The sequence below is a fragment of the Mus caroli genome, unplaced genomic scaffold (assembly GCF_978045245.1).
Source record: "Mus caroli unplaced genomic scaffold, Mus_caroli_1 scaffold_9, whole genome shotgun sequence".
Lineage (NCBI taxonomy): Eukaryota > Metazoa > Chordata > Mammalia > Rodentia > Muridae > Mus > Mus caroli.
In genome coordinates, this window is record NW_028227264.1 from 84172325 (window position 1) to 84199731 (window position 27407).

At 44.5% G+C, this 27407-nt stretch overlaps 1 protein-coding gene across 2 annotated transcripts in view; it reads left to right on the forward strand.

The window, feature by feature from the left end:
* Positions 1–27407, forward strand: part of Rfx4 (regulatory factor X4) — a 138650-nt gene that overhangs the window by 16717 nt on the left and 94526 nt on the right. For both annotated transcript variants that reach the window (XM_021174600.2, XM_021174601.3), the window contains exons 2-3: positions 666–752; positions 16589–16649. In XM_021174600.2, coding sequence (XP_021030259.1) covers positions 666–752; positions 16589–16649 — 148 coding nt within the window. The remainder of the gene's footprint in view (positions 1–665; positions 753–16588; positions 16650–27407) is intronic.

Genomic DNA, 27407 nt, shown 5'->3' on the forward strand with positions numbered 1-27407 from the left:
ATTATACAAAATGGAGTAAGCCTTATGCTACACTACACAAAAATATAGACTCTTAGTTAACTTTTGAAATTGGACAGGAAACCATACTCCTTTAGATTTTGAAGGTGCTACATAGAAACTCTTGTAGTTTTGATTTCTCCTCTCACTACTTGGAAGAGACATCTTTGGGAATCACCTGACAAAAGGAGGTGACTTCCAGGTTCCCCGCTCTTCTCCACTTCAGCCAGAGTGCCCTGGGTTTTGTTTTTAGTTGAAGAAAAGAGTCTCTTACTGTGACGGGTTTGGGAAGCATCGCCAATGACTTGAACAAACTATGTTTTGCAAACCACGTCTCAGGAATGTATCTATCTCGTGTGTAAAGGAAGGATGATCCCTCGTTGGTAATACTAGGCTTCGAGTGTTCCAGAATTAGTAGAATTTGACCAAGAAATCTTCAAGTGAGTCTGCAAATGGCCATGTGGCCTGAAAGCTACTTGACAAACTTTCACCAGCAATGGTGCATGTTTAGCAAAGCTACACAGACAGTCCATTTCTGGTTCAGCTGATGTGTAGGAAAGCTTATGGTAATATACATCTAATGTATTTGTGATGTTTCTGTCTCCTGTAAACAGAAGCCTGGTGACTGATTGATTGATTGATTGATTGGTTTTTTTTTCCTTCTGTAGAGAGCTGGATTGAAAGATGTCTCAATGAAAGCGAGAATAAACGCTATTCCAGCCACACATCTCTGGGGAATGTGTCTAATGATGAAAGTAAGTGTTTGACTCTCATTCCTTTATGACATCCCTGGCCATGCTAGAATCCTAATGGGAGGGGTGCATTTCTGTTTAGCAAACCTTTACTCTGGCAAGGCTAGGGCAAATCACCTGGAACAAGACACTCTCTAACCAGGAACGTACTGCAGAGAGAAAGTGGATTCCAGTCACGTGGGCATGGAAATCTGGGCCAGAGCAAAGCCTGGTTTGCTGTTTACACATCTGCCCTCCACCGTGGCTCTTCTAGCCTGGTTCCCTGCAGATTCCCCTCAGAGTGGAGCTGTGAGTGTGTATATGCAGACCCCTGTGGGGAAAACACTTTCTGTACCCACTGTTGATGTGGCTGTGTTGGAGGTTTTCTGCTTTAGAGCAACACATTAATGTCCTTGCTTCTGGAAAGTAGAAATGTCTTCTGGACCTCAGGTTGGAGCCAGATGTTAATTGAAGGATGTAAATTCCCACGTTTGCACCTTTCCTTGTGCTGTGACAGGCCTTACAGTTCAGGACTTGTATGTTCACCATTGGTGTTAAAAGGGGGTGTAGCTCACTATATCACCCCTGTGGGTCAGAAGAATCTTTCTCCTTTGGGAGGGATGCAGTCTTACCTCGGCTTTCTCCAAGCCTGAGCAGGGACCTCCCAGCCTGAGCAGGGACCATCGGCCACCAACCCTTTAGCACATTCTTTAAACTTGTGCCTTTACTGTGTGGAGGTGGACAAAGGCATAGATAGCCTTGGTAGATAGAGCCATGAAGTTTTCCAAGTAGCTGAGCTGATGTAGACCCCCAGGTGCGGCCAAGGCTTCCGGTGGTTCGCTTCCCTGCCAGCCTTGTTGGACCCATTCCTTTCAGTGCTAGCTGTTCACAACAAGTGCATGACATCATCACTGTGGCTTTGATTTGCATTTCTCTGATACCTTGAGAGGATCTTACCACATGCTACTGTTCTGCAGCCCTCTCATGTCTTCCACCTGAGTGTTTTAAAAAATAGTGTTGTCTTCTCTTTAATGATATGTGAGTTGTTCCTACAATCTATCTAAGGGGATTCACCAATAAGAGTAGCACACATATCTTCTCTCCATTTGTGGCCTTGCCTACTCACTCTGTGTGTGTGCACATATGTGCACACTTTGTGCATGTGTGTTTACATGTGTCCGTGGATGTCCACATATATGCATGGAGGCCAGAAGTCAATCTCTGGTGCTTTGAAGGAGCTGATCACCTTGATTTTTGAGACAAGATCTCTCATTGGCCTAGAACTTGCCAGAGTAGGCTAGGCTGGTTGTGCAGTAAGGCCCCAAGAGCATCTTCTCTACCTCTCCAGCACTGGGATTACACATGCCTTCCCAATGCCTGACTTTTCACACGGGTTCTGGGACTCAGACTCACCTTCACACTTGCAAGGCAAGCTCTTTTTGCTGAGCCTTCTCCCCAGACCCCTTTTATTCTCTTCCTGTTAATTTTGGATGAGTCAAACTTCCTAACTGTTGATGTTTCTTTAGCATTTAATTTAACATATATTTTGGGTGTAAGTAGTTGGGGGTAGGACATGCATGCTATGGCACACAAGTGGAGGCCTGAGGACAACTTACAAGAATTAATTTTCTCCTTCCACTATGTGGGTCCTGGGGATGGAGCACAGGATATCAGGCTTGTCAGCAAGGGCCTTAACCCGCTGAGCCATCTCCACAGCCTCCAGAAGTTCTTAAGTGTAACAAAGGCCAACCTACCACCGCTTTCTCCAATAGTTGCTGCTTTCTGAGTTGGGAAATTTGCTTACTTGAGGTCATGAAGATTTGTAGTAAACCATATAGAATTTTATTACTTTACCCTTACATTAGCTGACTACCTGAACGTTTTGTCTGTAACTGTAAAGTAGATATCAAAATTCTTTATTTTTTTTTCATTCTTTTTTGTTTTTTTGAGACAGGGTTTCTCTGTGTAGTCCTGGCTGTCCTGGAACTCACTCTGTAGACCAGGCTAGCCTCGAACTCAGAAATTTGCCTGCCCCTGCCTCCCAAGTGCTGAGATTACAGGCATGTGCCACCACTGCTGAGCCTCATTAGTAATTTTCAACAAACATTGGTCCACTTCTGGAAAAGAGCATCCATTGCCCACTGACAGGCTCCTCTGTTGGGAACTGAAGGTCGTATGTGCAGGCATCCAGGTCTTCTGGGTTATGCTCTGCACCGTTGGTCTCTTTCTCTCGTGCACCAATACCACAGCACCTTCATAGACAGTAGTGCCAGCTAACAAAGACCTCATTGCATTTCTCTTTGATGTCATTTCTTTGGGGACAGGGGCTCACTGCTTAGGCATGGCTGGCCGCAACATGCAAGCCTCTCACATCTGCCTTCCCATGACCAAGATTACCCACAACTGTCACCATGTCTCATTTTTTTTCTTCTTTATGATTATTTTGGGTAATCTACATTCTCCCATATACACTTTAGAAACACTCTTAGAAATCCATATGGACTTTAGAATTAGCTGGCAATTTTTTACATCTAGAAGAGAAGAACCTACTAAGATTCATGAAATCTACTAAAAACGTTGGGGAGATGAGGTACTGTTAAGATGCTTCAGCAATTAAGATCATTTGCTGCTTCCAGGTGACCTGCACTCAGTCCCCGGAAACTCTATCAGGCCACTTACAGCTGCCTGTAACTCCAGCTCCAGGGAATCAGACACCCCTTCTGCCCTCCTTGAGCACTGACAAATATATGGTGCATAGACATACTTGTAGGCATGCATGCATACACAGAAAATAAAGATAAGCTTCCTGAATACCTTGGAAAACCAGCTGGGGATGGTGGCATACAACTCTACTTCTAGCACTCAGGAGGCAGAGGCAGGCGGGTCACTTGAGTTCCAGGCCAGCCTGGTCTACAGAGTGAGTTCTAGAATAGCCAGGGCTATACAGAGAAACCCTGTCTCAAACAAAAATAGCAATAACAACGACAAAAGCTTTTGGGAAACCAACCTCTTGACTTTTTAATCTATACATGCCATATTTGATTTCTATATTTAGATCATTTTAATTTAAAATATCATCTTACTTTGGATTTATCCCTAGGTAACTGATGTTCTTTGGTGTTAATATTAATATTTTTGTAATCACTACTCATTATCACAGCAGAGTGTAATTGTTTTATCAGGTACAGATAATTAGTTGACTTATGAATTTGCTTTCTGGGGTTGTTCAAGATCAAACCCAGAGTCACGTGCATGCTAGGCAGGGACTCAACTGCTGAGCCCTTGAGGTTTTGAGACAGTCTTGTTATGTTCTCCTGGGTAACCTGAAACTTTTCATGCTCTTGCCCTCTCTTTTGTCATGGATTACATTAATATACCTCTATGACTGACCACATTGTATGAATATCGAATGTACATCATGTCACCCAAAGATAGCAACAGTGCTTATTTCTCTTTTATTATCTCTACCTTTTAAAAAGTTTATTATATTATATTTATTTATATATTTATTACTTTACTTCTTTACTTGCTTGCTTATGTATGCATGTATATATGTGTGTATGTATAAGGATATACAGATATATGTATATATGTATATATATGTGTGTATGTGTGTGTGTGTGCTTAAGTGTTACATAGTGGGCATGTGGAGGTCAGAGGACAACTGTTTGTTTGTTTGTTTGTTTGTTTGTTTGTTTTGCCAGTGTCCTTAGCCTCACAAAAGTTTTGCAGTTTCATGAGGTCCCATTTATCAGTTGTTAATCTTAGAGCCTGAGCTATTGGTGTTCTGTTCAGGAAGTTGTGTCCTATGCCAATGCGTTCAAGGGTATTTCCCACTTCTATGAGAATTCAGTGTATCTGGTCTTATGTTGAGGTCCTTGATTCACTTGGACTTGAGTTTTGTGCAGGGTGATAAATATGGATCTATCTGCATTCTTCTACATGCAGATATCCAGTTAGACCAGCATCATTTGTTGAAGATGCTTTCTTTTCTTCCCTTACATTGTTTTGGCTTCTTTACCAAAATCACATGTTCATAGGTATGTGGGTTTATTTGAGTCTTCGATTCGATTGCATTGATCAAAGTGTCTCTTTCTGTACCAACACCGTGCAGAGGACAACTTTCGTCTCTCTATCCACCACGTGCACTGAACTTAGGCTGTCAAGCCCGGAAAGCAAGCGCCCTCACCAGCCCACTCCCAGCCCAATCTTTTTGCGTTGTTTTTGTTTGTTTGTTTGTTTGTTTCCTGTGCTGTGGTGCACTAGCTGGGACCGCTAGAGTGATGCCCAGTTGAAGAGGTGAGCCAGGCATCCTTGTCTTGCTCCCAGACCAATCCATGAGCGTTTTTAGTGAGTCTCTTCAAAGAGGGTTCTTTGTATGTGGATTTTTACATCCTTTCTTTCAGACTGAGAAAACCCCTTCTTTTCCTAGCACACTAAGAGATTTTACATGCACGGTTGTTAAATTTTCTGCATCCGTTGCAAAGGTCATGTGTCTCTCTCCTTGTTTTCTGTTAACATTGTGAATTACATTGATTGTAGAATTTTTGCATTCCTTGAATAAACTATATACTTGGTCAGAAGTGTCACCCTTTGGAGTATGCATTCCTGGGTTATACTGACGACTATTCTGTACATCTCTCTGTTTCAGTTAACTCAGTCCTAAAGTGGGAATAATAGGGGCAATACCAGCACTTTAAGTTTTGAGAATTTAATGAATAAACATGTGGAAAGGGCCTTGCACCCAGTAATTGGTTTTCTCTGAATAATTGATAATTATTGCTTAGTATTGTTGCTGTTACTAGGTCTGTGTTGATGACATTTATTGGTTGTGATTTTTATAACTGTCCTTAGCAGGTTTCTCTGTGAAACTCGTGAAAGTCTCATGGAGGGGTGTGACGCTTCCACTTTTCCACTTGCTTTGGGAAGCCTGTAAGAAAGCTGCTTCCTTCTTAACTATTTATGAGCATTCATCATGAAGGAAATCTTTGGGTTTTCCTTTGAAGGAAGGTGTCTAACATCTGATTAAATATTTTAAGTGGGTAACCACCATTTTCCTATTTTAACAAATCGTTATTTTTAGGAATGTATGGTTTGTGTCTCAACATTTATCTGTGTACTAGCTAGTTTTATGTCAAGTTGACACAGCTAGAATTATCTGAGAAGAGGGAACCATGGGTGAGAGAATGCTTCCAGAGCACTGGCCCGCAGGCAAGCCTGTAGGACAGTTTTGTAATTATTGATTGACGTGGGAGGGTGCAACCCATTGTGGGTGAGTCAACTGCTGGGCAGATGGATCTGGGCATGGAAGAAAGGAGGCTGAGCAAGCCATGGGGAGCAAGCCAGTACGCAGTGTCCTTCCAAGGCTCCTTTCTGTCTTCAGTCCCTACCTTCAGGCTCCTGCCCTGGCCTCTCAGCAATGGACAGATAAGAGAAGTTGAAATTAACCCTTTCTTCCCCAGGTTGTTTTTGGTGATGGTCTTTGTCCCAGCCATAGAAACCCTGACAGTCATGGCATATGTCCCAACTCTCCCTCCATCTCTTATGTCATCTTTATGATCTCTCTTAATTTACCCCTCATCTCTTGCATTTATTTCTACTCTGGTGTTCCTTATTTATTCCCTTTCTTCTTTGAAATTAATTTGTTGACTTTCTCTAGCTTGGGGTAGATAATTGATTCAGCCTTTTCTAAGATATACATTTAATATTATAAATTTCCCTCGAAGCAGTTTAGCTGTATGCCATAGCTTTTCCTTTCCTCCACCTTTCTCCTCTCTCTCTCTCTCTCTCTCTCTCTCTCTCTCTCTCTCTCTCTCTCTCTCTCTCTCTCTCTCTCTCTCCTAGGTGTGGAACCTGGGCTTCATGCATGCTAGGCACATGATCCTGCTCTGAGTTACATCCTGGCCCTGTGTTCCACATCGTGTGTGTTACCTTCCGTTATAAAGCAGTGACCTGCTTTAAGCCTTCTGCTGTGATGCTCTCACTTGTCTGTGGTGTATCCCCAAGCCCACGGCTTACTCTCCAAGCCTTTGCCACTGCTTAGCTGTCATCCACTTCCCAATTTCACCTAGCTCTGCCGTATTGCAGAACATCTTCTGTACAATGTCAATATTTGAAATTGTTGAGACTCACTTCCTGTCCCAGAGCAGGCTTTGTCTTGGCAAATGCCACAGGGAGGAAGATGCTTTGGCTGTTGGTTAGGTGGGGCTGGATAGCCGTGTTCTTCAAACACCCCACATCCTTAAAGATCCTGCTGTCTTCTTGGTTTGGAGACAAATGTATTTAAAGCTCCAGCTGATTATAATTGCTTCCAATTATCATTTCAGTTTTGTTAGCTTTTAACTTAAAAATATTAATTTCTTGAGAAATTTAGGATTGCTATATTCCCTTATCAATCAATCATCATCATCATCAAACATTCCTCCCCTACCACATCCACTCATATATTTTGCCTTGAAGTTTTTCCCCAACTACCCCAGCTTCTTTCTGGGTTGTTACAGTGTACTTTTCATTTTTTTTCTCTAATTTTGCGACATTCAGGAGTAAGGTTTTTGGTATTGCTTGCTTGGCGCTGCGGATGGAACCCAGGGTTGCATATGTGCTGGGCACACGCTCTGCTAATGAGCCCCTCCTCGAGCCCCACGATGAAGGTTGTTCCATTGTTCTGTGTGGTGCTGGGAATCGACCCAAATGCCTTGTGTGGGCCAGGCAAGCCCTCTGCCACCAAACTGCCACAGGCTGGTTGTTGTTGTTGGCTAGGGTTTTTTGTTGTTGTTGTTGTTTGTTTTGAGTGTGTGTGTCTCTAAAACTATAAAAAAAAATGTCACTTGATAATCTTCACCTTTATTGAAGATCTCTCTTAGTTTGGTCAGCAGTGTTAGCAACATACTTAGTGTTGTCTTTTGTGGGCCTGAGGGTGGTTTATGGAATGCTTGTTTAAACTGATGCTCTCTTCAGCTCATTTTCAAAGCAGACATTCTTTTAGAGAGGAAATCCTAGTTTGGGGAGATGGCTCAGAGGTTAAGGCGCTTGGCTGCACAGCTTAGGGACCTTAGTTTGACCGACAGTACCTATCTCAAGAGTAGTGTGGCCACAGGTGTCTATGAGTTCAGTATTGTGGGTCAGAGACAGAAGGGCTCCCAGAGCACCTTTGCCAGCCAGCTAGCCAAATGGCTGAGCTCTATGCTCAGTGAGAGACCCTGACTCAGAAACTAAGCAGAGAGTGATTGAGGAAGACACCCAGTGTCAACCTCTGACCACTACACTCATGTGCACATATGTGCACACACACACACACACACAATTGTGGAAATCTTGGGGACTGCAATCCTCTTGCTATGTCTGCTTTGGCTTGCTCCTTTTCACCTCATGCTCAGCATGAGGGCATGAGTTTAGTCCACTGACCTCATGCTGACCTCCCAGGCCTGCCCTTGAAGTGAGCTTTTGGTCTAAGTATGTCGGACACCACAAGAGACCTGATATTTATTTTTGCTGATTTGCTTATCTGTCCTCCTCCCCCAGTTCTTTATTTTTTTGCCAGTTCTGTGATCATTTTTCATGTGTGCGAAGAGATTGTTTTCTTGAGTTCTATGCTTGTAGCACAATGCAGTGTGGCGCATGTCACTTCAAGTGTCTTTATTGGTTGGTATTTCTGAAGGATGCTGGATATAAAATTCTAGGTCAGTGTGGGATTTGGATTTTTGACTTTCTTGTCAACATGGTAAAGTTAGTATTTCAATTATCTTCTAAATATTAAAAAAAATGTCTCTTGGGTGTGAATCTACAGAGGAGCCCTCATTTCTCTGAATGGAGTGTGGTGTTTTCCTGCTGCTGTTAAAGTTATCTTCTTGGCCTTCTCTTTTCAGTGGCATAGAGGTAAGCGCCCACACATAGGGCTTTTCTTCATGGGGAGCAGCGTTTCTCTGATCTATAGGTTGTCATCAGATCTGTGCCTGTCTTAGTCCTTGTTGGCTCAGACTAGTAGTGTTTATAATGCTAAATGCATCCTGCCCCCTCCTTGGGTTACACTGACTGAGGTCTTCAGGCTGAGGAATTTCCCTTTTCTAGAATAGCCCTCTCCCTGGTCTACAGACCTCCTCCCCTTTTCTGATTCCGGGCTTAGTCATTTAGCAAATTGTTGGCAACTTTTCAGCCTTTAGAAAAGGTAAAAAATGCCCAGGCAAACAGATGCCCACATCCAGCTCTGAAAGAGAGGGAATCAATGTGTCCTGCTCATCTGCCATTCACAGATGTGAAGATGGACCACAGTGACTAACTTCTTACGCCTACCAACATGCTTAGGCAGTTCTCCTTCCGGGCTCAGGGTCTTTCTCCTCCTGGTTTTGTGGAGCTTGCTTATGTGTGGAGGGCCAATGAGCCCACTATGCACATCGTGATTGTGGTTTTTCCAAGTGAGCCACTGTCTTTAAAATCACTGCATGTTTTCTATTCCCTCACACAGAAAGTTTTGAATTTTTTTTTTTGTGGTGAAATATATGAAATTTTTCTTGTACAGCTTTCGGGTTCCACATCTGAGTTAGATGGGTTCCTCCCTAAACAGAGGCTATAGAGGAAGCAGAACAATACCGCCAACATCACTGTTGTGTCTGGGACTGAGCCCTGTTCCCACAGGGAGATGGATTTGCTGTCAAGGGTTGGTGCCACTGCCAAGAGCCCTGCTACCACACACCCTGCTCACCAGCTGGGGCCCTTCAGTGGATGGAGAAGGAGGTGACTTAGGGGGAATGAAACACTGGCCAACTGCCTGTTCCCAACAGGTGAGGCCGGCCAGGTGTGGGCAGGCCAGCACAATGGAAGGAAATAGAATTAGAACTTGGAAGTGAAACCCAAGACCCGCATGAACTTGAACCTTTCCTCTTTTGATTTGAAGAGGTAATTAATTTAGAGACTTTCTCCCACCACATTAAACTTCACCAATTGGTCTCCAGGCAGGAAATAGCCTAGAACAGATACCTAGATATGGCAAATTAAATCAGCACTGGAACTAAACCACTAGGGGGAAAAACAACCAGGCAGAAACTATGTTCTTTAAGCCTCCAGTCCATTACTGCAAGCTGGAAAGAAAGCCAGGCTCATGGATGCTGGAGTGTGGGAGGTTTTGACAAGGGTAAGATGTGCTCATTGCTTTCACTTCCCCAGCATCCACATGACCTTAGACAAATGGCTTACTTCACTGAGCCTCTCGTCTCTCCTCTGTAAGAGGAGAAAATGCTAATAACACATGGTTATTAGCTAATAACATCAACTCTCACATTGATGAACCCTAAACACCATAGATGCTCTCTCTCTCTCTCTCTCTCTCTCTCTCTCTCTCTCTCTCTGTGTGTGTGTGTGTGTGTGTGTGTGTGTGTGTGTGTGTGTGTGTGTGTGTGTGTGTGAACTCACCTGCTTGTTAGAGCAGCTGTGAAAACTAAACAGGCTTCATGAAGGACTTGCATACTCTTGGCATGTTACAAGTCTTCCATGTATGTCCCTTCATATGCTGGTATTCCGTGTGCTTTCTGAAGCCAGAAGGAAGGGCTCACCCTTTAATTTGGTATTATCCCAATCACCTCTTTATTCCTCAAATAGTTTCTGGGCCTCTGCTGTACGTTGGCACCAGAGACACCCCGAGCAGGGTCTGGACAGCAAGGCAGCTGTCCACTGAAGGCTTACGTCATCCAGAATTTGAACGTTGACACTTGAAACCCAAAGTGGTGGTATTTAGAGGTGGAGCTCTAGGAAGGGGGGTTAGAGCACGAGGGTGAGGGTGAGGTCTTCAAGAATGAATGTGTGCCATTATAAAAGAGGCTGTGGAGAGCTTGTCGCCCATCCTGCCATGGAGTGGGGGTTGGGGAGCACTGCATATGCTAAACAGCTCCTGTGAACCAGGAAGAGATCCCTCACCAGATGTGGAATCTTTTTGCGCCTTGCTCATCTTGAATGTCTCAATGTCCAGAAGTGTGCAAACAGACACCTTGTTGTTCAGAAGCTACCTAGATGGCATTTCGTTACAGAAGCTGGAATACTCTTGAGACAGTCATGGACCACCTGAAGTGAGGGCTCTGCTAGGGAGAAGACAGGCGGCTATGGGACCACTGAGTCCCTATGCAGGACAGTGACCTGGGTGGTGACCCTCTTGGAGAAGCTGCAGCTTTTAGAGGCTCAGGGAACACCTCAGTAGCATGTACACTGTAATGTTCATGTCGTGTGTACACAGACTGTAGACCAGGCTGGCCTCGAACTCAGAAATCTGTCTGCCTCTGCCTCCCAAGTGCTGGGATTAAAGGCGTGCACCCCCAGTGCCCGGCGAAAATAGATTTTTTAAAATATGGTATGTTCTGATTACAATTTCCTGTCCCCCAACTCTTCCCAGATCCTCCCCCACTTCCCTACCCACCAAGCCTCCCTCCCCCATTAGAATACAGACATCTAAAAGATAACAATAAGATGGAATATAAACAAACCGGGATAGGAAAAAACAAGTGAAGAGGAAAAAAAAAAGAGTCAAAGAAAAAACACAAGAGAGACACAGAGACATTGAGACACATCGGCACACTCAGAAAAAACCATAAAAGCGAAAGTCGGAAACCATAATATATTTGCAAAAGGTTTTTAAGGGAGAAACAAAAAAAAATAAAACAAAATAAAAACAAAACAAAAATCCTCCAAAAATACCATTGAGTTTATTTTGCATTGAGGTTCTGCTGCTGGGGATGGGGCCCGTCCTTTAGTGTGGTTTGTATACCCAGCGAGACTCTGCTGCTGGGGATGGGGCCTGTCCTCTAGTGTGGTTTGTATACCCAGTGAGACTCTGTTGAAGCAAACTCAGTCTTCCTTTTTTAGCTGGTAGTTGGAGCTCAAGAGAGTACAAGCTGCGTCTGCTTTTTCTCAGCCTTTGCACCCCGCATAGGTAGCAGGCACTCAATTAACATTTGGTAGAAGCAACCAGTCCTCCAGGAGAATTAGGATTGGGGGTCAGGCCTGGGAGTGACCCCCGTTAAGGGAGGGAGGCCAGGCATTCAGAGCTGGGCATAGAGACACAAATGGCCCAGAGGGTGGGAGGAGCCCAGGAGGCAGAAGGCAGCTGGCTGGCCATGAGATCAAAGACCCATACTGGCTTTGGATGGAACAGTTCTTGCCTAAATATAGTCAGTCACCCTATGGCCCAGTACCAAGCCCCAGCCCACTTTTACCAACCATTTGGACTTGGGGAGTTGTGTAGTCTCCACAAAACTTTGTTTCTTAATTTGTAAGTATATACAACTTCTTCCTGACCCTGACCAGAGGAATGAAATGAGGTAGGCTGAAGAGAGCACTGCACAGTGATAGCCCCAGTGCTATTTCAAAGAATGTTAGTATTATTTTGATATTTTAAAATATACATATATGTATATATGTATACACATAAAATATACATATACATAAAATAAATAAAATAAATCTTAAAAAAAGAACGACACCAATAAACATGTAGTGTAATATTCAGCTTCTAGAACTGAATATTTATTTTCAAAAAATATGTTTTTTGACTTTATCTGCATTTATTTTTATGCTGGATTTATTCCCGGGCCATGAGTTTTTGTTTCTTCAGTTTCTTCTGAGATATCTTTTTCTTCTGTGCAGCCTCCTCTTCTGGCTTTGGAACGATCTGTTCCTTCTCAGTGAGGATCATCTCACTGTGGCAGGGGGAGCTCATGTATGGGTTAATCCGGCCATGAGCTCTGTAGGTTCGTCGGTGCATCTTAGGTGCCTTGTTCACCTGGATGTGTTCAATGACTAGAGAATCCACGTCTAAACCCTTAAGTTCAGCGTTACTCTCTGCATTTTTAAGCACGTGCAGCAAAAGTTCAGCACTCTTTTTTTGGCCACCAACTCTGTGTCCAGCCTCACTGTTTGGCCTGGGTGCACCTACCGACTCCACCATTATACCCCCGGAACAGCACACATTGCTTCTTTAAAGTGACATCCTTCAGATACTTGATGTCTTTGAGGATATGCATACCCTTGATGGCCTGAGCAGTTTCCCAGGTGTTCTTAAAGTGAACATGAAGGTTTGAACCTCTTGATTTGCATGATTTTGTGGGGTTTTCTGGGTCAAGAGAGTAGTGAACCATCTTCACAGGTCACCTCTAGCCGCTTACAGGAAGAGGAAGCCAAAATACTTATTTTTATTTTATGTGTATGAGTGTCTGCCTGCCTGCATGTCTGTGCACCATGTGTGTGGCTAGTGTCTGTAGTGTTAGATGCTCTGACACTGGAGTTATAGAGAATTGTGAACCACTACTGGAATGCTGGAAACCAAGCTCAGATGCTCCGCAAGATGCACTGACACTGGTGGTTGGAGCTGCGGAACATGAGCCCTACAGTGTACACACCAGCGCTGGGAGTTATCACTATTTACAATTCTACTTCCTCTTCAAAAATCCAAGTAGTTCCTTCCTGTTTCCAGTTTGTAAACTACAGAAGCTGAATATTACACTACATGTTTAATGGTGGCATTTTTTTTTTTAAGATTTATTTAATGTATGTGAGTACACTGTTGCTGTTTTCAGACACCAGAAGACGGAATCAAATCTTGTTACAGTTGGTTGTAGGACCTTTGGAAGAGCAGTCAGTGCTCTTAACTACTGAGCTATCTCTCCATCCTCCTATTCTTTTTTTTTTTTTTTGGTCCTTTCAGCAAAATCTTGCTAGTGTATGCAATGGTGTCAGCGTTTAGAAGCTGATTATGGGATGGATCCCTGGATACGGCAGTCTCTAGATGGTCCACATCCTCCTATTCTTATGACATCCAAAGATCCATGCTCTACTCTGCCATAAAAACACCTTTTTCTTATTGTGGTAGTGGTGGTTTTACCCAACTGTAGACAGCAGATTTAAAGCTGTCAAGTACTGAGGCCCTGGTAAGAGGCGACACAAAGGTAACTTGGATACTCGCTACCCTTCTCAGTGATCCAGCTCTTGAGGAGAGGAGATGAATGTGGGCTAGCCTGTTCAACCAGGAAATGAGCAGAGGGTGACAGCAGCACAGAACCAGATGTGTGTGATTCTTGTCTTGGCTAGTGTTGGTGAGGCTTCCAACAGCTGATGCTTGCCCACAAGAACCATTTAGAAGGGCTCTGGTGACAAAGGAGACTAGACGGTGTTGACTCTGTTGAGTAGTCTGACATTTTTGCACCTGAGAGCTCTTAGGGTTTGTATCAATACTGTGGTTTGGGTGCCAGAAAAAGAACACCCAATGGATACAGGTTTTATTAGCTGAGGAGTGGGACTGGCTTACGAAACAGAGAGGTGGCCAATCTGGGGCCCATTAATGAGAGGCGCAGCATGGAATTCAGAAGTTCCGGTTACTTCCTGCCTTCTCTCTTGTGCCCTCAACTTCTCTGTGTCAGTCACAAGTTTGCTGTCTCCGATCCATTCCTTTACTAGCCAGAGAGTTTCTCACAGATTCCATTTAACTGTGGGAAAAAAATATTTTCTTGACCCAATGTTTTAATCACAATTATATCGATAATCTGTTTTCATAGAGAAAGTATTTTCTGGATTCAACTTTATTGAAACAGTTTTAAGATTTTAGGAAAGAGTAGGTCAGGTTGTGCCCACCCTGTAGCCTGTTGTAGGATGCATGCTGCCCAAGTATATAACCATAGATGTGGCCTGGCACAAAAGCAGAGGCAGTTTAAGTGCATAGTTCTTGAGCATAGACTTTGTAGATGACAACATAATGTCACAATGTCAAAAGGACAGACACCCCTGCTTGCCATCAGCACCTCATACCATCTCCGTTGTTGTTTGTATTAGTTCTTTTCCGTGCCAATTTTTGAAGTTTTCTGTGCCAATTTTTGTTCAGTATATTTGGGGATGTGACCAATGTGGCTTCTTTCTCTCTCCCCCCTTTTTTTTTGTTGTTTTGTTTGTTTGTTTGAGATGCTAAGAATAAAACCCAGGGCTTTGCACATCTTTGAGACAGTGTCTCACTGTGTATCAGATTAGCTGTGTATTATTTTTTTTAACATTTATTGAGAGGTGGGCATGCATATGAAGGTCAGAGGGCAATGTTCAAGAGCCTGTTCTCTTCTTCTGCCATGGGGTTCCAGGGATTGAACGCAGGCCACTCTTACCTTCCGAATCATCTCCTGCCACTGACCCTGAACCATAAACCCTCCTACCTAGGTTTGAATATTACAGGCATGCATGACTTCAGCCAACCGATTTCTTAAAAACCAAATTCTTAGCATGTATTAAGTGTATGAAGTAATGTAATTTATCATGCTATTTTCATACATGTATATAGCTTTCTTTTGAAACTATCTGAGTCTGTAGCACTTTCCTTGGATTAAATTAGTGGACCAAGAAATCTTATGTTGACTCTCCCATTTCATAATCCTCCTTGAGACTTGGATGGGAGGCTATTTGTCCTGCGGAAGCAGAGATTAAGTATTGCTCTGACTATTACATTGAAGGACTTACCAGTGAGGGTCCTATGTGTCTGACCTAGTCTGATGGCTCTTTTGGTAGGCCAGCGGTTGAATGGCCTTTACGGATAAACCTTTTTGATGTTTGATATTAGGGAACGCTAACTGAATCCCAATGAAGAGAAATGTTAAGAACCCACCTCAGACAACTTTATTATTCTCATTGGTAGACATACTATAATGTTAGTGATTATTATTACTGGTTTGAATTTTTGAAAAAAATTGTGTGTATGTCTCTCTCTGTGCGTGCACATGAATGAGTGAGTGTGTGTGTGCATGAGATATTCATTTGCTTTCTTGTTATGAAAATTCTACGTCACTCAAGAAGGCTGAAACAGAATAGTTGCCATGAATTTGAGGTCAATGTGAACCCTGTCAAAAGGAAATTCTACAAAAATATTTCCGATTTTCCTCTTGTACTGAAAACCTTAAAGTCCTCATTGTCCAGTCCTTTACAAAGGAGGCTGGATGGCCCCACCTCCCACACTGCAGTCCCAAACTCCTACACAGCTGTCACAGTCCTAAACCACCTGTTCTGTTGGGGGTCACAAGAATCAATAATATGGTGAACACCCGAGTGTGTCCTAGTCGCTCTAATAAAAGACCTCAAACTGTTTCTGAAGGCTGCAGTGGCCGAGGTATGGCTCCAGGAAGGAGCCACATTCCTTCTTAGCATGTGCTAAGTACAGAATGGACAAGACAGCTCTCTGGGGTTTTTGTATAAAGACTCTGACCCTTTCACGAGGGAATCAAAGGCCTACCCCCCAAACACCAGCTCAGGGTGGGGTTAATTTTCTAAATGAACACTGGAGAGCCACAAACGTTTAGTCCACAGCAGGGAGTGAGGATGATGCACTCTTAAGTCCTCAAATCATGGAGTCAGATGTCCAAAACGTCTGTCAAGTCACCAGTGGTGAGGAGCCTCTTAGCAGTGAGTGGTGACAGAGGGCAGCTTGCCCGACTCACCTGTGGCTGTCAAATAAAGAAAAACAGACTTAAGGGTCTCCTGTAGAAAGTCAGTTTTCTGGGTCAGGTGTGGTGGTGCATGCCTTTAATTCAGGCCTCAGGAAGCAGGTGGAGTCTCTGAGTTTGAGGCTAGCCTGGTCTACACAGTAAGTTCCAGGTTCCAGTATAACCAGAGCTACACAATGCAATCTTGTCTGGAAAAAAAAAAAAAAAGTATGTTTTGCTTGTGTTCTTTGTACCGATGTATGATGAGGCCAGCGTGTTGGGACTGCCAAGACGTCGTTGTTTCAAGGGATCAGCGTTTGAGAGAGACCTCCATTTTTGAAACTTGGAATTTACTGAGGAGCCTTTGATTTTTTTTCCCTCCCGTTGCCAACTGAAGTCAGCTTCTTTTTTTTTCTTTCTTTCTTTTAACAGATGAGGAAAAAGAAAATAACAGAGCATCCAAGCCCCACTCCACGCCGGCCACCCTGCAATGGTAAGTGCCTAGTTTCGGCAAGTGTGAGCCACCCAGATCTTTCTAGCTAGGGCGGGCTATCACCTGGCTCTCTCGACTTTGTGATGCTTATTTGCTAACCCTCGAGAAATCAGTTTGGTTTGCAGGTAAAGGGCTCACCTCAGATGGAGCCTGGCAGTTTGAGTTTTCCCATGTCTTTTCTCTGGAAGTAAATTTTATTCTTATTAACAAGATACTGGTAAGGATTAGATTTTATGTAACTGTTGTTAATTGAGTTTTAATAGGATCTGTTATTACAATGGATAGAATTTTAGCAAATGGTAGAAATGAGATTCTGTTCATTTTTAACCTAGGAGCCCAGAGTAAATTAATAGTTGATGGAAATATAATTATTCTAACACTACAACAATAGCAAAAGCAATCCTCTAAATGGCTTTCCATTTATTATTTGAAATTCCTGGACTTGGTGAAATGTAGAGAGAGGGGCTTTCTTCTCAAAGCTTTATTTGAACATTGTGTTGTGGCTTTGAGCCTCTGACATGAGGCCCATCCTAGAGAATCTTGGCAGTTGAAGGCAATTCTTCTCTTAGCAGTCTGGCTCAGTGAACTCAAAGGAACCCAGAAGTCAAGGGGAGGGACAGGTTTGGAGAAGGGAAGGTGTCACATCAATTCTGTGCCAGCTCCTGTGTGGGGTTCTCTTACCTGATCTATGTCATCTAGGTCAATGGCATTCCTACTGCTGTGTCCGTTTTCCATAGGAAGAAGGAACACTGAGACAGTTACATCATTGGTGGGCCACTGCTTTTTAAGTGGGAGGAGCCAGGAATCTGGCTGGGGTTCTAACTGCCAACCTGGTTCTTGGGAAGAGGAAGCTGAAGGATTGGATGGAGAAAAGAAGCCAGTGGCTATAAGGACTGTGTCGTGGTTTAGTCTCTGGGTGGATGTATGCAGAGAGGAAGGAAAGACAGCAGAGGAGAAGGCACCTGGAAGGATCTCAGGTCTCCATCCAGGAGTCTCCAGAGCCAGCTTGCTAGCAGAACTTCAATGAGAAAGAACACACATAAAGAAAGACACATAAGGGGGACAAGCAAAAGGTCTAGACAGGAGAAAGGAGTCTCGGAAGCCACCTGTGTTATCTGGTGACAGAGCTAGCTGATGGCTGACACTCTTGTAACAGTAGCTGACGTCCTTCGGGATGCCTGCCCTCACTTATCTTCCTCTTGTCTCTGCAAGCATTAGCCAGAATCCTGTCACCTGGGGATGAGGCTCAGTTGGATGAGCGCTTGCCCTGGGTACAGGGAGCCTGGCTTCAATGCCCAACACGTGATAAACCACATGTGGTAACTCTTGCCTGTTGTAATTGCAGCATGTGAAAGGTGGAGCAAGAGGGTTAGACTCAGCTTCTCCCTTACATGTGGTGAGGTTGAGATCAGCCTGGCTACATGAGATCCTGTTCTTCCTACCTCTGCTGAAAATGTGGGGCAGGGATTCTAAATGGACTTCCCCTAGCCACTCGTCTCTTGTGACACCTGTTTTTCTGTGATTCTTGAGCATCTGCCTGGAATGGTGAGATTGTGTCATCTGACTCTGACATCAGACTGTAGTTAGATCCCAGCTGTGTCACTTGCCAGCCTCAGGCCAGGTCCTCAGCCTTTCTCTGCCTCAGTTTACATACTAGTGCAATGGAGGTAAGAGTTGTGTCATCCTGAAGATGACCTGCCTGGCTCAGACAGTGCCTACCATGGAGGGGTGCCATGTATACAGGTCCTCAGCACACTCCTTCTGTATGAGTCCCCAAAGGGTCACCCAGAACAGGACAGGCTTCCTTCCTGTATTCTATGTCTGCAGCATCTGGTTCTCCATCAGAGATTTGTGCTTTGGAATACAAGGTCAGGTGGAACATTCTAGAACCAATTTCATCCCATGCAGACATGGAGCAAAACAGATTTGAAAATGTGTATATTTAGGAATATTAAATCCAACACCAATTTCCTTTCTGTTGCATGTTAACATAGATTCAGTCATTAACTAAATTCAAGCAATGCTTAGTGAATACCTACTGTGTGTCACGGCTGGTCCTAATGGGATAAAAAAGAGGACTGCTGGACAAGCAGAATCATACAATTTTTATGTCTATCTATCTATCTATCTATCTATCTATCTATCTATCTACCATCTTTCTATCAATCATCTATCTATCTATCTATCTATCTATCTATCTATCTATCTATCTAACTAACTAAATATTTATTTATTAGTATGTTTTTGAGATAGGGTCTGTAGCCCAGGCTGGCCTTGAACTCTCTCTGGCCTCTACCCCCTGCATTTAGGGATTACAGTATAAGCCAGGTACTACACCTGGTTTATCCAGGGCTTTGGGCAAGCTTGGCAAGCACTCTACCAACTGAGCTACATCCACAGTGGTATTTTTTTAAGGGACCTCATACACATCAGCCGGTGGTGGGTGCTGTGAGACAGAGGGTAGAGACTTAGAGGGTAGCTCTATTCTAGTGAGCAGTAAGGGAAAGCATCTCGGAGGTGACACTTCAGTGGAGAGATGTATAACAACCGCAAACCCTCTCTGATATCTCGCCCTGTGGAACCTAGGGCCGGAGGAACATCCAGACATGGCCACTACAGTGCCCTGAGGCTGTAGCTGGGCTCTCCACTCTACAAGATGAGCAGATAGTAGTGTGTTCAGCCTGTGCCCAGCTTCCACATGTTGCATCGTTGTTGAAGCAGATTCCTGAGGAGCTGGGCTGGGAAGAGACTGTGACTCTGGCTTCAGGAGACAGCTTGGGCAGTTTTGAGGCTTTCACGTCCTCTTAGAGATGAGCCTCTGTCAAGCCCAGCAAGGAATTAAGCCTTTAATAGCCCCCATCACCACCCACACCCACCACCGCACCTAAGTCAATGGGAGGAGGACATAGCACTTTAGGAAAGGCAGTATTCTTCATGTTCTGCCAAGGACCCTTCCTCTTCCGGGGACTCAGCCTCAGAAACCCACTTCCCCGTGCCAGTTGTGACCTTATTCGTGAGCCCTGACTGGTCACACGCAAAGGCATTCCAGGAAGGGAGCAGGCTGGGCTTGGTCAAGGTACCATAAGTGGCATAGCCTGTGAGGAGCGCTGTAATACAGATGAGGGGCTCATGCTGCTTATCCATGAGTGTATTTAGAGAAAGCAGGAGGACCAGGAGCTAAAGACCAGCCTCTGCCTTATCAAGTCGGAGCGGCTATTTGACACCCTGTCTCAAGACACACACACACACACACACACACACACACACACACACACACATCAGAAACTGATGAGAGGGGAAGTAGGGAGGGAGAGAGGGGGGAGGTGGGAGTAGGGGTGAGGGTGAGGGTAGGGCTTATATATGAGATATCCCTCTAAACTTGAATACGAAGAGTCACACTTAAACTCACCACAAAATGTCCTTGTAACTAATTATTTTTTAAAAAATACTTTCAGTCTGAAAGCTGTCTCTCTCCAAAGGAACTGGACCCATCCCTCGTTTTGCAGATAACAGCAGTTGACTTACTGTGTGTCTCCCTTTTCGCTCTGGCTGCCTGGGAGCTCAGAGATTAGTCTGAGCTGATTTATTAGTGATCTGTCTGAAAATCCAGGGACGCTTGCCTCCCTTTGCACACTCCTCTCTCCCCTTTGTGTGATGCTCACCGTTTATACTTTGTTTAGATCTTAGAAAAGCCAGGATATTAATGCAGTCAAAAGTGCCTCCTGTTTCTTCTGCTATTAGTGCAAATAACACATTTCCTTGTTTAAAAAATAAACTGAAGATTAGGCGAAGGCCCATTGTCAGTATAGATTTTTGCTTCTTCCTTAAAAATAACTGTTTTCTTTAAGATGTGTGAATGTTTGCATTACATGCAAGTACCTGTGGGAGTTTAGCACTGTGTGAGAATCTTCTGTCTGAGGCGTTTCAGTCCTTCAGGCTGTCCTCTGTCTCCTGTGACAGTTGCAGCCCTCAGGGAGAGCTGACAGCACCCACCCGCTCCGCCCCACCCGGGATAACCTGGCTTGCTACTAGAACTGGGTTAAGAGTGGTTTGCTTCTCCTCTGGCCCCTCCCTTCCAGAGGCCCCTCCCCACCACCCTGGAGACACCAGGCCTCCTCTGAGAACAAATAACTAACTGCCAAGCAGCAAAAAAAGAATCGGGGCCACATGATCTGGAGGCTGCTTCCAGCAGAAAACAGGCAAATATTGTGGAAGGGCTCCTGCCAAACCCTTTCCAGCACCCTCGGTCACGGGGGTGAGTAAATCCCACCTCGCTGGGGATGCTGGGCACCGCTGGAATCCCAGCCACACAATCACCCCTATTCACACTGAGCATTTTCAAATGGAAAGTGGCCTGTCGAGCCATGGCGGCTGACCTGCTGCCAGCGCATGGCTCCTCTGGGGCCTGGCACCTCCCATACCCACCGCGGTGCCCGTCCTGAGATCCTGTGTACCACACGGAGGACCTTCAGCATGGGGGCAATTTCTCCTCTCAGCAACTAGCGTGAGAAGCAAGGTTTCCCTCAGTGCTTAGAAGATTGAACACAAAGTATGGAGGTGCCACATTCGTGGAAGAGTAGTTTGGAGGTGGGGACATTCCCCCCACCCCTTTTTGATGGGCTGTTGATACTTGCTATTAGTGTGAAATTAAATAAATGTAGTGTTTCTCTTTAAGATGTTCCCATAAATCACCAGTAGCCAACTACACGTGGCATTGTTCTAAAAATAGACTCTGATATTTGTCCTCATTTTGTTTCCGTTGCTGTGATAAATTCCCTGACAACGTTGGAGAGACAGCTCAACGGTCAGAATGACTGCTCTTAGGAGAGAACCTGTGCTCTGATCCCAGCACCTACCTTGAATGGCTTACAACCGCCTATAACTCCAAGCTAGAGGATTTGGTGCACACACACACACACACACACACACACACACACATATGTGCATGCACATTCTTTTTCAATGAGAAGAAACATCCTGACCAAAAGCAACATAGGGATAGAGAGGGATCAGTCTACTTAAAATTCTAGTCTATCATTTTGAAGAAGTCAAGCCAAGGAACGCCAGCGGCTAGTCACACCAGCAGTTAGTCACACCACTGGCTAGTCACAGCATATCTACAGTTGAGAGGAGAGAGAAATGAGTACACCCTGTGGTCTACTTGCTTAGCTAGTGGCTTTTTTCTTTTTGGAATGGTACAGTTTAGGCCCAGCCTGGAGAGTTGGGCCATTCACATTGGATGGCGCAACTAGCAATAAAGACAAGCACCTACAGATGTGCCCACAGGCCAATGTGAGCTAGGTCATCTCTCACCTAGTTCTTCCTTCAGGTGAGTCTAGCCTGCATGCAGCAAGCTGACCTTTTAAAACTAAACATGGCAATGATTTAGATGGGGTCATGGTTCCTAGATCTGACTAAAGGAATGAACCCAAGATCTGGTGTTCTGCTCATTTTGACTCTACTACATATAGAAAACTCCTACCCCAGGGACTAAGGAGACCCACAAAGATGTTCTTTGGGGCTCCACTTGCCCCAATACAGGGAGGAGAGGTAGCAATGGGGAAAAGAAATGGAAAAGAAGATGTAGGAGGTCATTCAGGTCAGGGAACTGTGTCAAAATCTCCTCAGATTTGGGGCCCCCAGCCCCCAGCCTCCTTCCAGACAGAAGAATTGATAGCTTGCTACACCATGCTTTAAAGCGATGTACAGCTTTTGTCTAAAGTAAAACCGTAAACAACAGATGCAGATATCCAAAAGCTAGGCCGTGGAGAGAGTTATGTTCATGGAGTGTTTGTCTAGTCTGCACAAAGTCTTGAGTTAAACTGGGCATGGTGCCCCATGCTGTGTTTTCAGCATTGAGAGGCAGAGACACGCCGGTAGTGGTGGCGCACGCCGGTAGGATTTGCTGAAGGAGGTGGAGGCAGGAGGATCACGAGAGGCAGAGACAGAAGAATGGGATGCTCACAGCCATCCTGGCCTACATAGAAAGTTTGAAGCAACCTTGGGCTACATGAGACTCTGCTCACCCCTCCCACCCCCACAAAGAAGAAGGAGAAGGAGAAAAGGAGAAGGAGAAAGGAGAAGGAGGGAGGAGGAAGAAGGAGGAAGAAAAAGAGGAAGAGGAGGAGGAGGAAGAAGAAGAAGAAGAAGAAGAAGAAGAAGAAGAAGAAGAAGAAGAAGGAAAAAAGAAGGAAAGAAGAAAAGAATCATATTTGTTGTGGAATTGTCTTGGCTAGTAGTATTTGTCAACTTGACATAAACTAGTGTCACCTAGGAAGAGGGAACTTCAACTGAGGGTTGGTCTGTGGGCATGTCTATGGTACATTTTCTTAGTTGCTAATTAATGCAGGTGGACCCAGGCCACTATGGGCAGTGTCATTCCTGGGCAGGTAGGTCTGGGCTGTGTAAGGAAGCTGAGCAAGTCAGGGAAAGATGGCAGCAAAGAACTTCCCTCCATGACTCCTGTCTTTGTTCCCGCTTGACTTCCTGCCCTGACTTCCCTCACTGATGGACATGGAAGCCAGACATACCTTCTCTGATTTGATCATGGTGTTCATTATAGCAATGGAAATCAGATTGGATAGCAGACAGCACAATGGGTCCATCACCCCTGTGCTCTGCAACCCCGCATCACGTGCATGCTAACACACACACACACACACACACACACACACACACAATACATACAATACACACATACATTATATACACACTATACAAACATACACAACAGCATAGCTGCTATGTCATCCCCGTGCCTCTGTATTCCTGCATATCACAATAGACACATACATATACCAGCACAGCTGACATGTCACACTTGTGCCCTTCATTCCTTCATCTCACACACACACACTCACACACACACACACTCACACACACACACACACACACACACACATGAGGAATGTCTCTACTTTGCCCGTACTCAGGATGGCTGTGATGACAACAGAGGCTTTCAGCCCTGTTCTGATCTTAGGAATTACTGTTGTGTATGTGGTTCACTGCTACCAGGCACATATGGATGCACTGTGGCAAGATGTATTTGGGGTGCAGGGAATAGCCCAGTCACTGGAAAGAAGTCATCTGTGGGGAGTGGGGCAAAAGAAGGCTGGAGAATCAGTCAGGGGTCAGAAGGTAAAGGCCTTGAATGTCCTTTCAGTGACAAGGTAATGTATAGCCCTCGAAGGTGTTCAGCACTGTGCAGCTCTGATCGCTCACAGTCTCAGATCTCAAGACAAAACAAGCCTTTGTGGCACACACCTTTAATCCAGCACTCAGGAGGCAGGAACAAGTGGTACTCTGTGAGTTCGAGGCCAGCCTGGTCTACATAATGAGTTCCAGGACAGCCAGAGATATATAGTGAGACCCTGTCTCTAAAAACAAACAAATAAACAAACAAACAAACCCCCAAACCCAGAACAATACACTTTCCAATCTCTATGGTCATCTCTGCTGTTATACTTAGTGAATTTGTTTTTATTTCTTGCTTCAGTAGACCTGTTCTAGCATTTCTTGATAAATCTGCAAGAACTGAAGAGGTGGATGCATTGAACTGACCGCCATGTGTATACATAAAAAGCCATAGGTAAAAAACATGGCTCAAAAGGCAAGAGGCTCCAAGTGTCATACGACTCCTCTTCCTTGTAGAAAGCTGATATAAAGCTTCTCTCTGAGTTCCAGGAAGCCATGGGCTGCAGCCTTCCAAGGAGGTCGCCTTTAAAAATGTGCGTCTCAGACAACGACTCACACTTGCTGGTGACCAAGTTCATTATCTATTCATTATAGCACAGGCTCAACTCAAATACAATGATGTTGTTAAATAGAAGATAAAAAGAAAAAAATAGAACTCGTCCAGAAGTGTGTGTGTGTGTGTGTGTGTGTGTGTGTGTGTGCATTAAAAGGAATCCAGGTATTGTTCATCCACCATGACAGGCTAATGATGTCCTCTAAAGGAGGGGGGGAGGAAAGGGGAAATTTCATCATCAGATACGAAGAGAAGTAATTAACTGCTCTCTCTCTTCCGTGCTCTGTCAGGGGAGCGGATGTTCCAATTAGCAACTTCAGTACACATGCCGAGCCGAGCCACTGGGTTTCGTGAGTCAGTCTGGGGGATGGTGTCACAATGCTATCCCTGTAGAATCCATCAGGCATCAAAGGTGCCCTTCCATGCCAATTACATCCATCACTCACAGAGCTTATTAAAATGCTTCATAGTCATAAGCCACCTGGATACTTTGAGGCTCAGCCGCTCCAGTCAGACAGACAAAAAAAAAAAAAAAAGGTGGAAGCGTAGTGGCTTAGGAGGTACCGGCTTTTCACAGGTAACTGCTTAATTAGCTCAGCCTGCATGAACTATGACTTTTGTCCATCAGATTCAAATAGTTTGTTGTTGCTAGGGGAAGGGGGTCTCATCTCACGAGCTGTGTTATAACCTCGGATGCCATATCTCAGTTTTGATCTCTTGATCAGACTTAGCTGGCAAATAGACCACAGAAAGCAAATAGAATTGCAGGCAATGTGGCTTCAGTAATTAGTAATGAATAAAGAAACCAGGAATATACCTGGGGACAGGTGCTTTTTGTTATTTTGGGGCAACTCTGTACTCTATAGTCCAGACTGGTTTTAAATTCATGGTAATCCTCCTGCCTTAGCCTTTTGGGCACCGGGGTTATTCTCAGCTTGGGGATCAATGCTTTTTAACAGCACATTTGAAAACATAACTTGCCGGGCAGTGGTGGCACATGCCTTTAATCCCAGCCCTTGGGAGGCAGAGGCAGGCAGATTTCTGAGTTCAAGGCCAGCCTGGTATACAGAGTGAGTTCCAGGACAGCCAGAGCTACACAGAGAAACCCTGTCTCGAAAAACAAAACAAAACAAAACAAAACAAAACAAAACAAAACAAAAAAAGAAAAGAAAGAAAGAAAAAGAAAGGAAGGAAGCATGGAAGAAAGGAAGGAAGAAAGGAAGAAAGAAAGAAAGAAAGAAAGAAAGAAAGAAAGAAAGAAAGGAAGGAAGGAAGGAAGGAAGGAAGGAAGGAAGAAAGAAAGAAAGAAAGAAAGAAAGAAAGAAAGAAAGAAAGGAAGAAAAGAAAGAAAACATAACTTCTCCCAAGCTTTTCCCATCCTGGGATGTCTCTGATGATGGAAGGATGAGCTCCTGAGACATAGTCACTGCCTATTTCCCTAGCGGGACAAAATGAGTCCTAGACTCTGTATGCTATCTTGATTCAGTTTAGGCCCTGTACTTCTTGGCCTGAACTGGTATAGCGATTCCAAACTAGTCTCGTGTGTTCATTGACTCATCCAAAAACTACCAACTAATCCAAGTTTGTTAGTTATCCTTGGTTATCTACCACTCCTGTACTTTAAAGGGGGCAGGGCTTTCTCATTTAAAAGTCCTCCACATACAGATTCCGAATGGCTTGAAAAGCATATTTCCCCACTGCATCCATGACTATTTATCCAAAAACAAACTTAGAACCATCATTACCACAGTTAGCACAAAGGGACACCTTCCTCTCGCCAACAAGTCCCGGCTGCCCAACTCCTCACATTTGCTTATTAGAAACGACAAAGTCAAACCTTTAGGGAAATTGTTTAATGGAACACTCAAGTCTAAAATGGAACTCATGAGGTTTACTTGTTTCCGTGTGTGTGTGTGTGTGCGCGCGCGCGTGCACGCAAAGGTCAGAGGTCAGCATGGAGTATTCTGACCCACCTTCTTCAGTCACTCTGCATGTTATTATTTTGAGGCGTGGTTTCTCGCTGAACTTTGAACTCACCAATCTGCTATGCTGGTGGTCCAGCCAGAGTGCCTCCTGTCTTTGCATCCCCAGCACTGGGCTACATGCACACACTATCATGCTCATTTTGAACCATGGGCGCTGGGATCTAAGCTCATGCTTTATAAGTAAAGGTTCTCGTGTTTCACAGCGAGCACATCACTAACTGAGCTAATCCACGAGTCTTTGGTTTTTTTCAGTCTTCCTGTTTTGTTTTTTTTAAAAAAAAAAAAACCCTACGTGTATCGATGTGTCAGTGCGAGTGTATGCCATGTGTATATAAATGAAGGCAGAGGCCAGGAGATGGTCAGTGCCTGGAGCTGGACTTACAGAAGTTGTGAGCAACCTGCCAAGGTTGCTGAGAACTGAGCTTGCTTAGGTCCTCTGAAAGAAGAGCAGTGTACACTCTTAGCTGATGAGCCATCCTTTTAGCCCCCAATCATTTGAATGCTATTCACTGATCTTCTGGAAAGGGCACGTTAAGGTAGCACCTTGGTGTGGCCACTCCTCTGCATATTTAAAGATTCTCCTCAATTTCCACCATTCTCTCCCTTTCCTTCTCCCTCCACAAGCCCCTCTTCCCATGCAGACAGATGTCTCCATCGTTCAAAGTGTATGACATACCAATTGCTCTCTGCTGTTCCTCTTGCCAAAAGCCTCCTCCAACTTCGGTGGCAGAACGGGTTTCTAGTGAGAACTCTCTTAACTACTGGTCACATTAGCAAACGAATTCTACTTTTCGAGCCTTGAATTCGCAATCTGAACGATGGGTATAATGCCTACCTTGTGTGTTGTATTTGTTTTGTTTTTGCTTTGCTTTACTTTGCTGTGCTTCATTTGGGCTTTGTTGTTGTTGACCTGGGTGCTCTCTACGTAGCTCAGGCTATCCCTGGACACACTGCATAGCCTAAGCTCACTGCAAACCCAGATCCTCCCACTTCACCCTTCTGAGTGATAGGATTGCAGGCATGTTT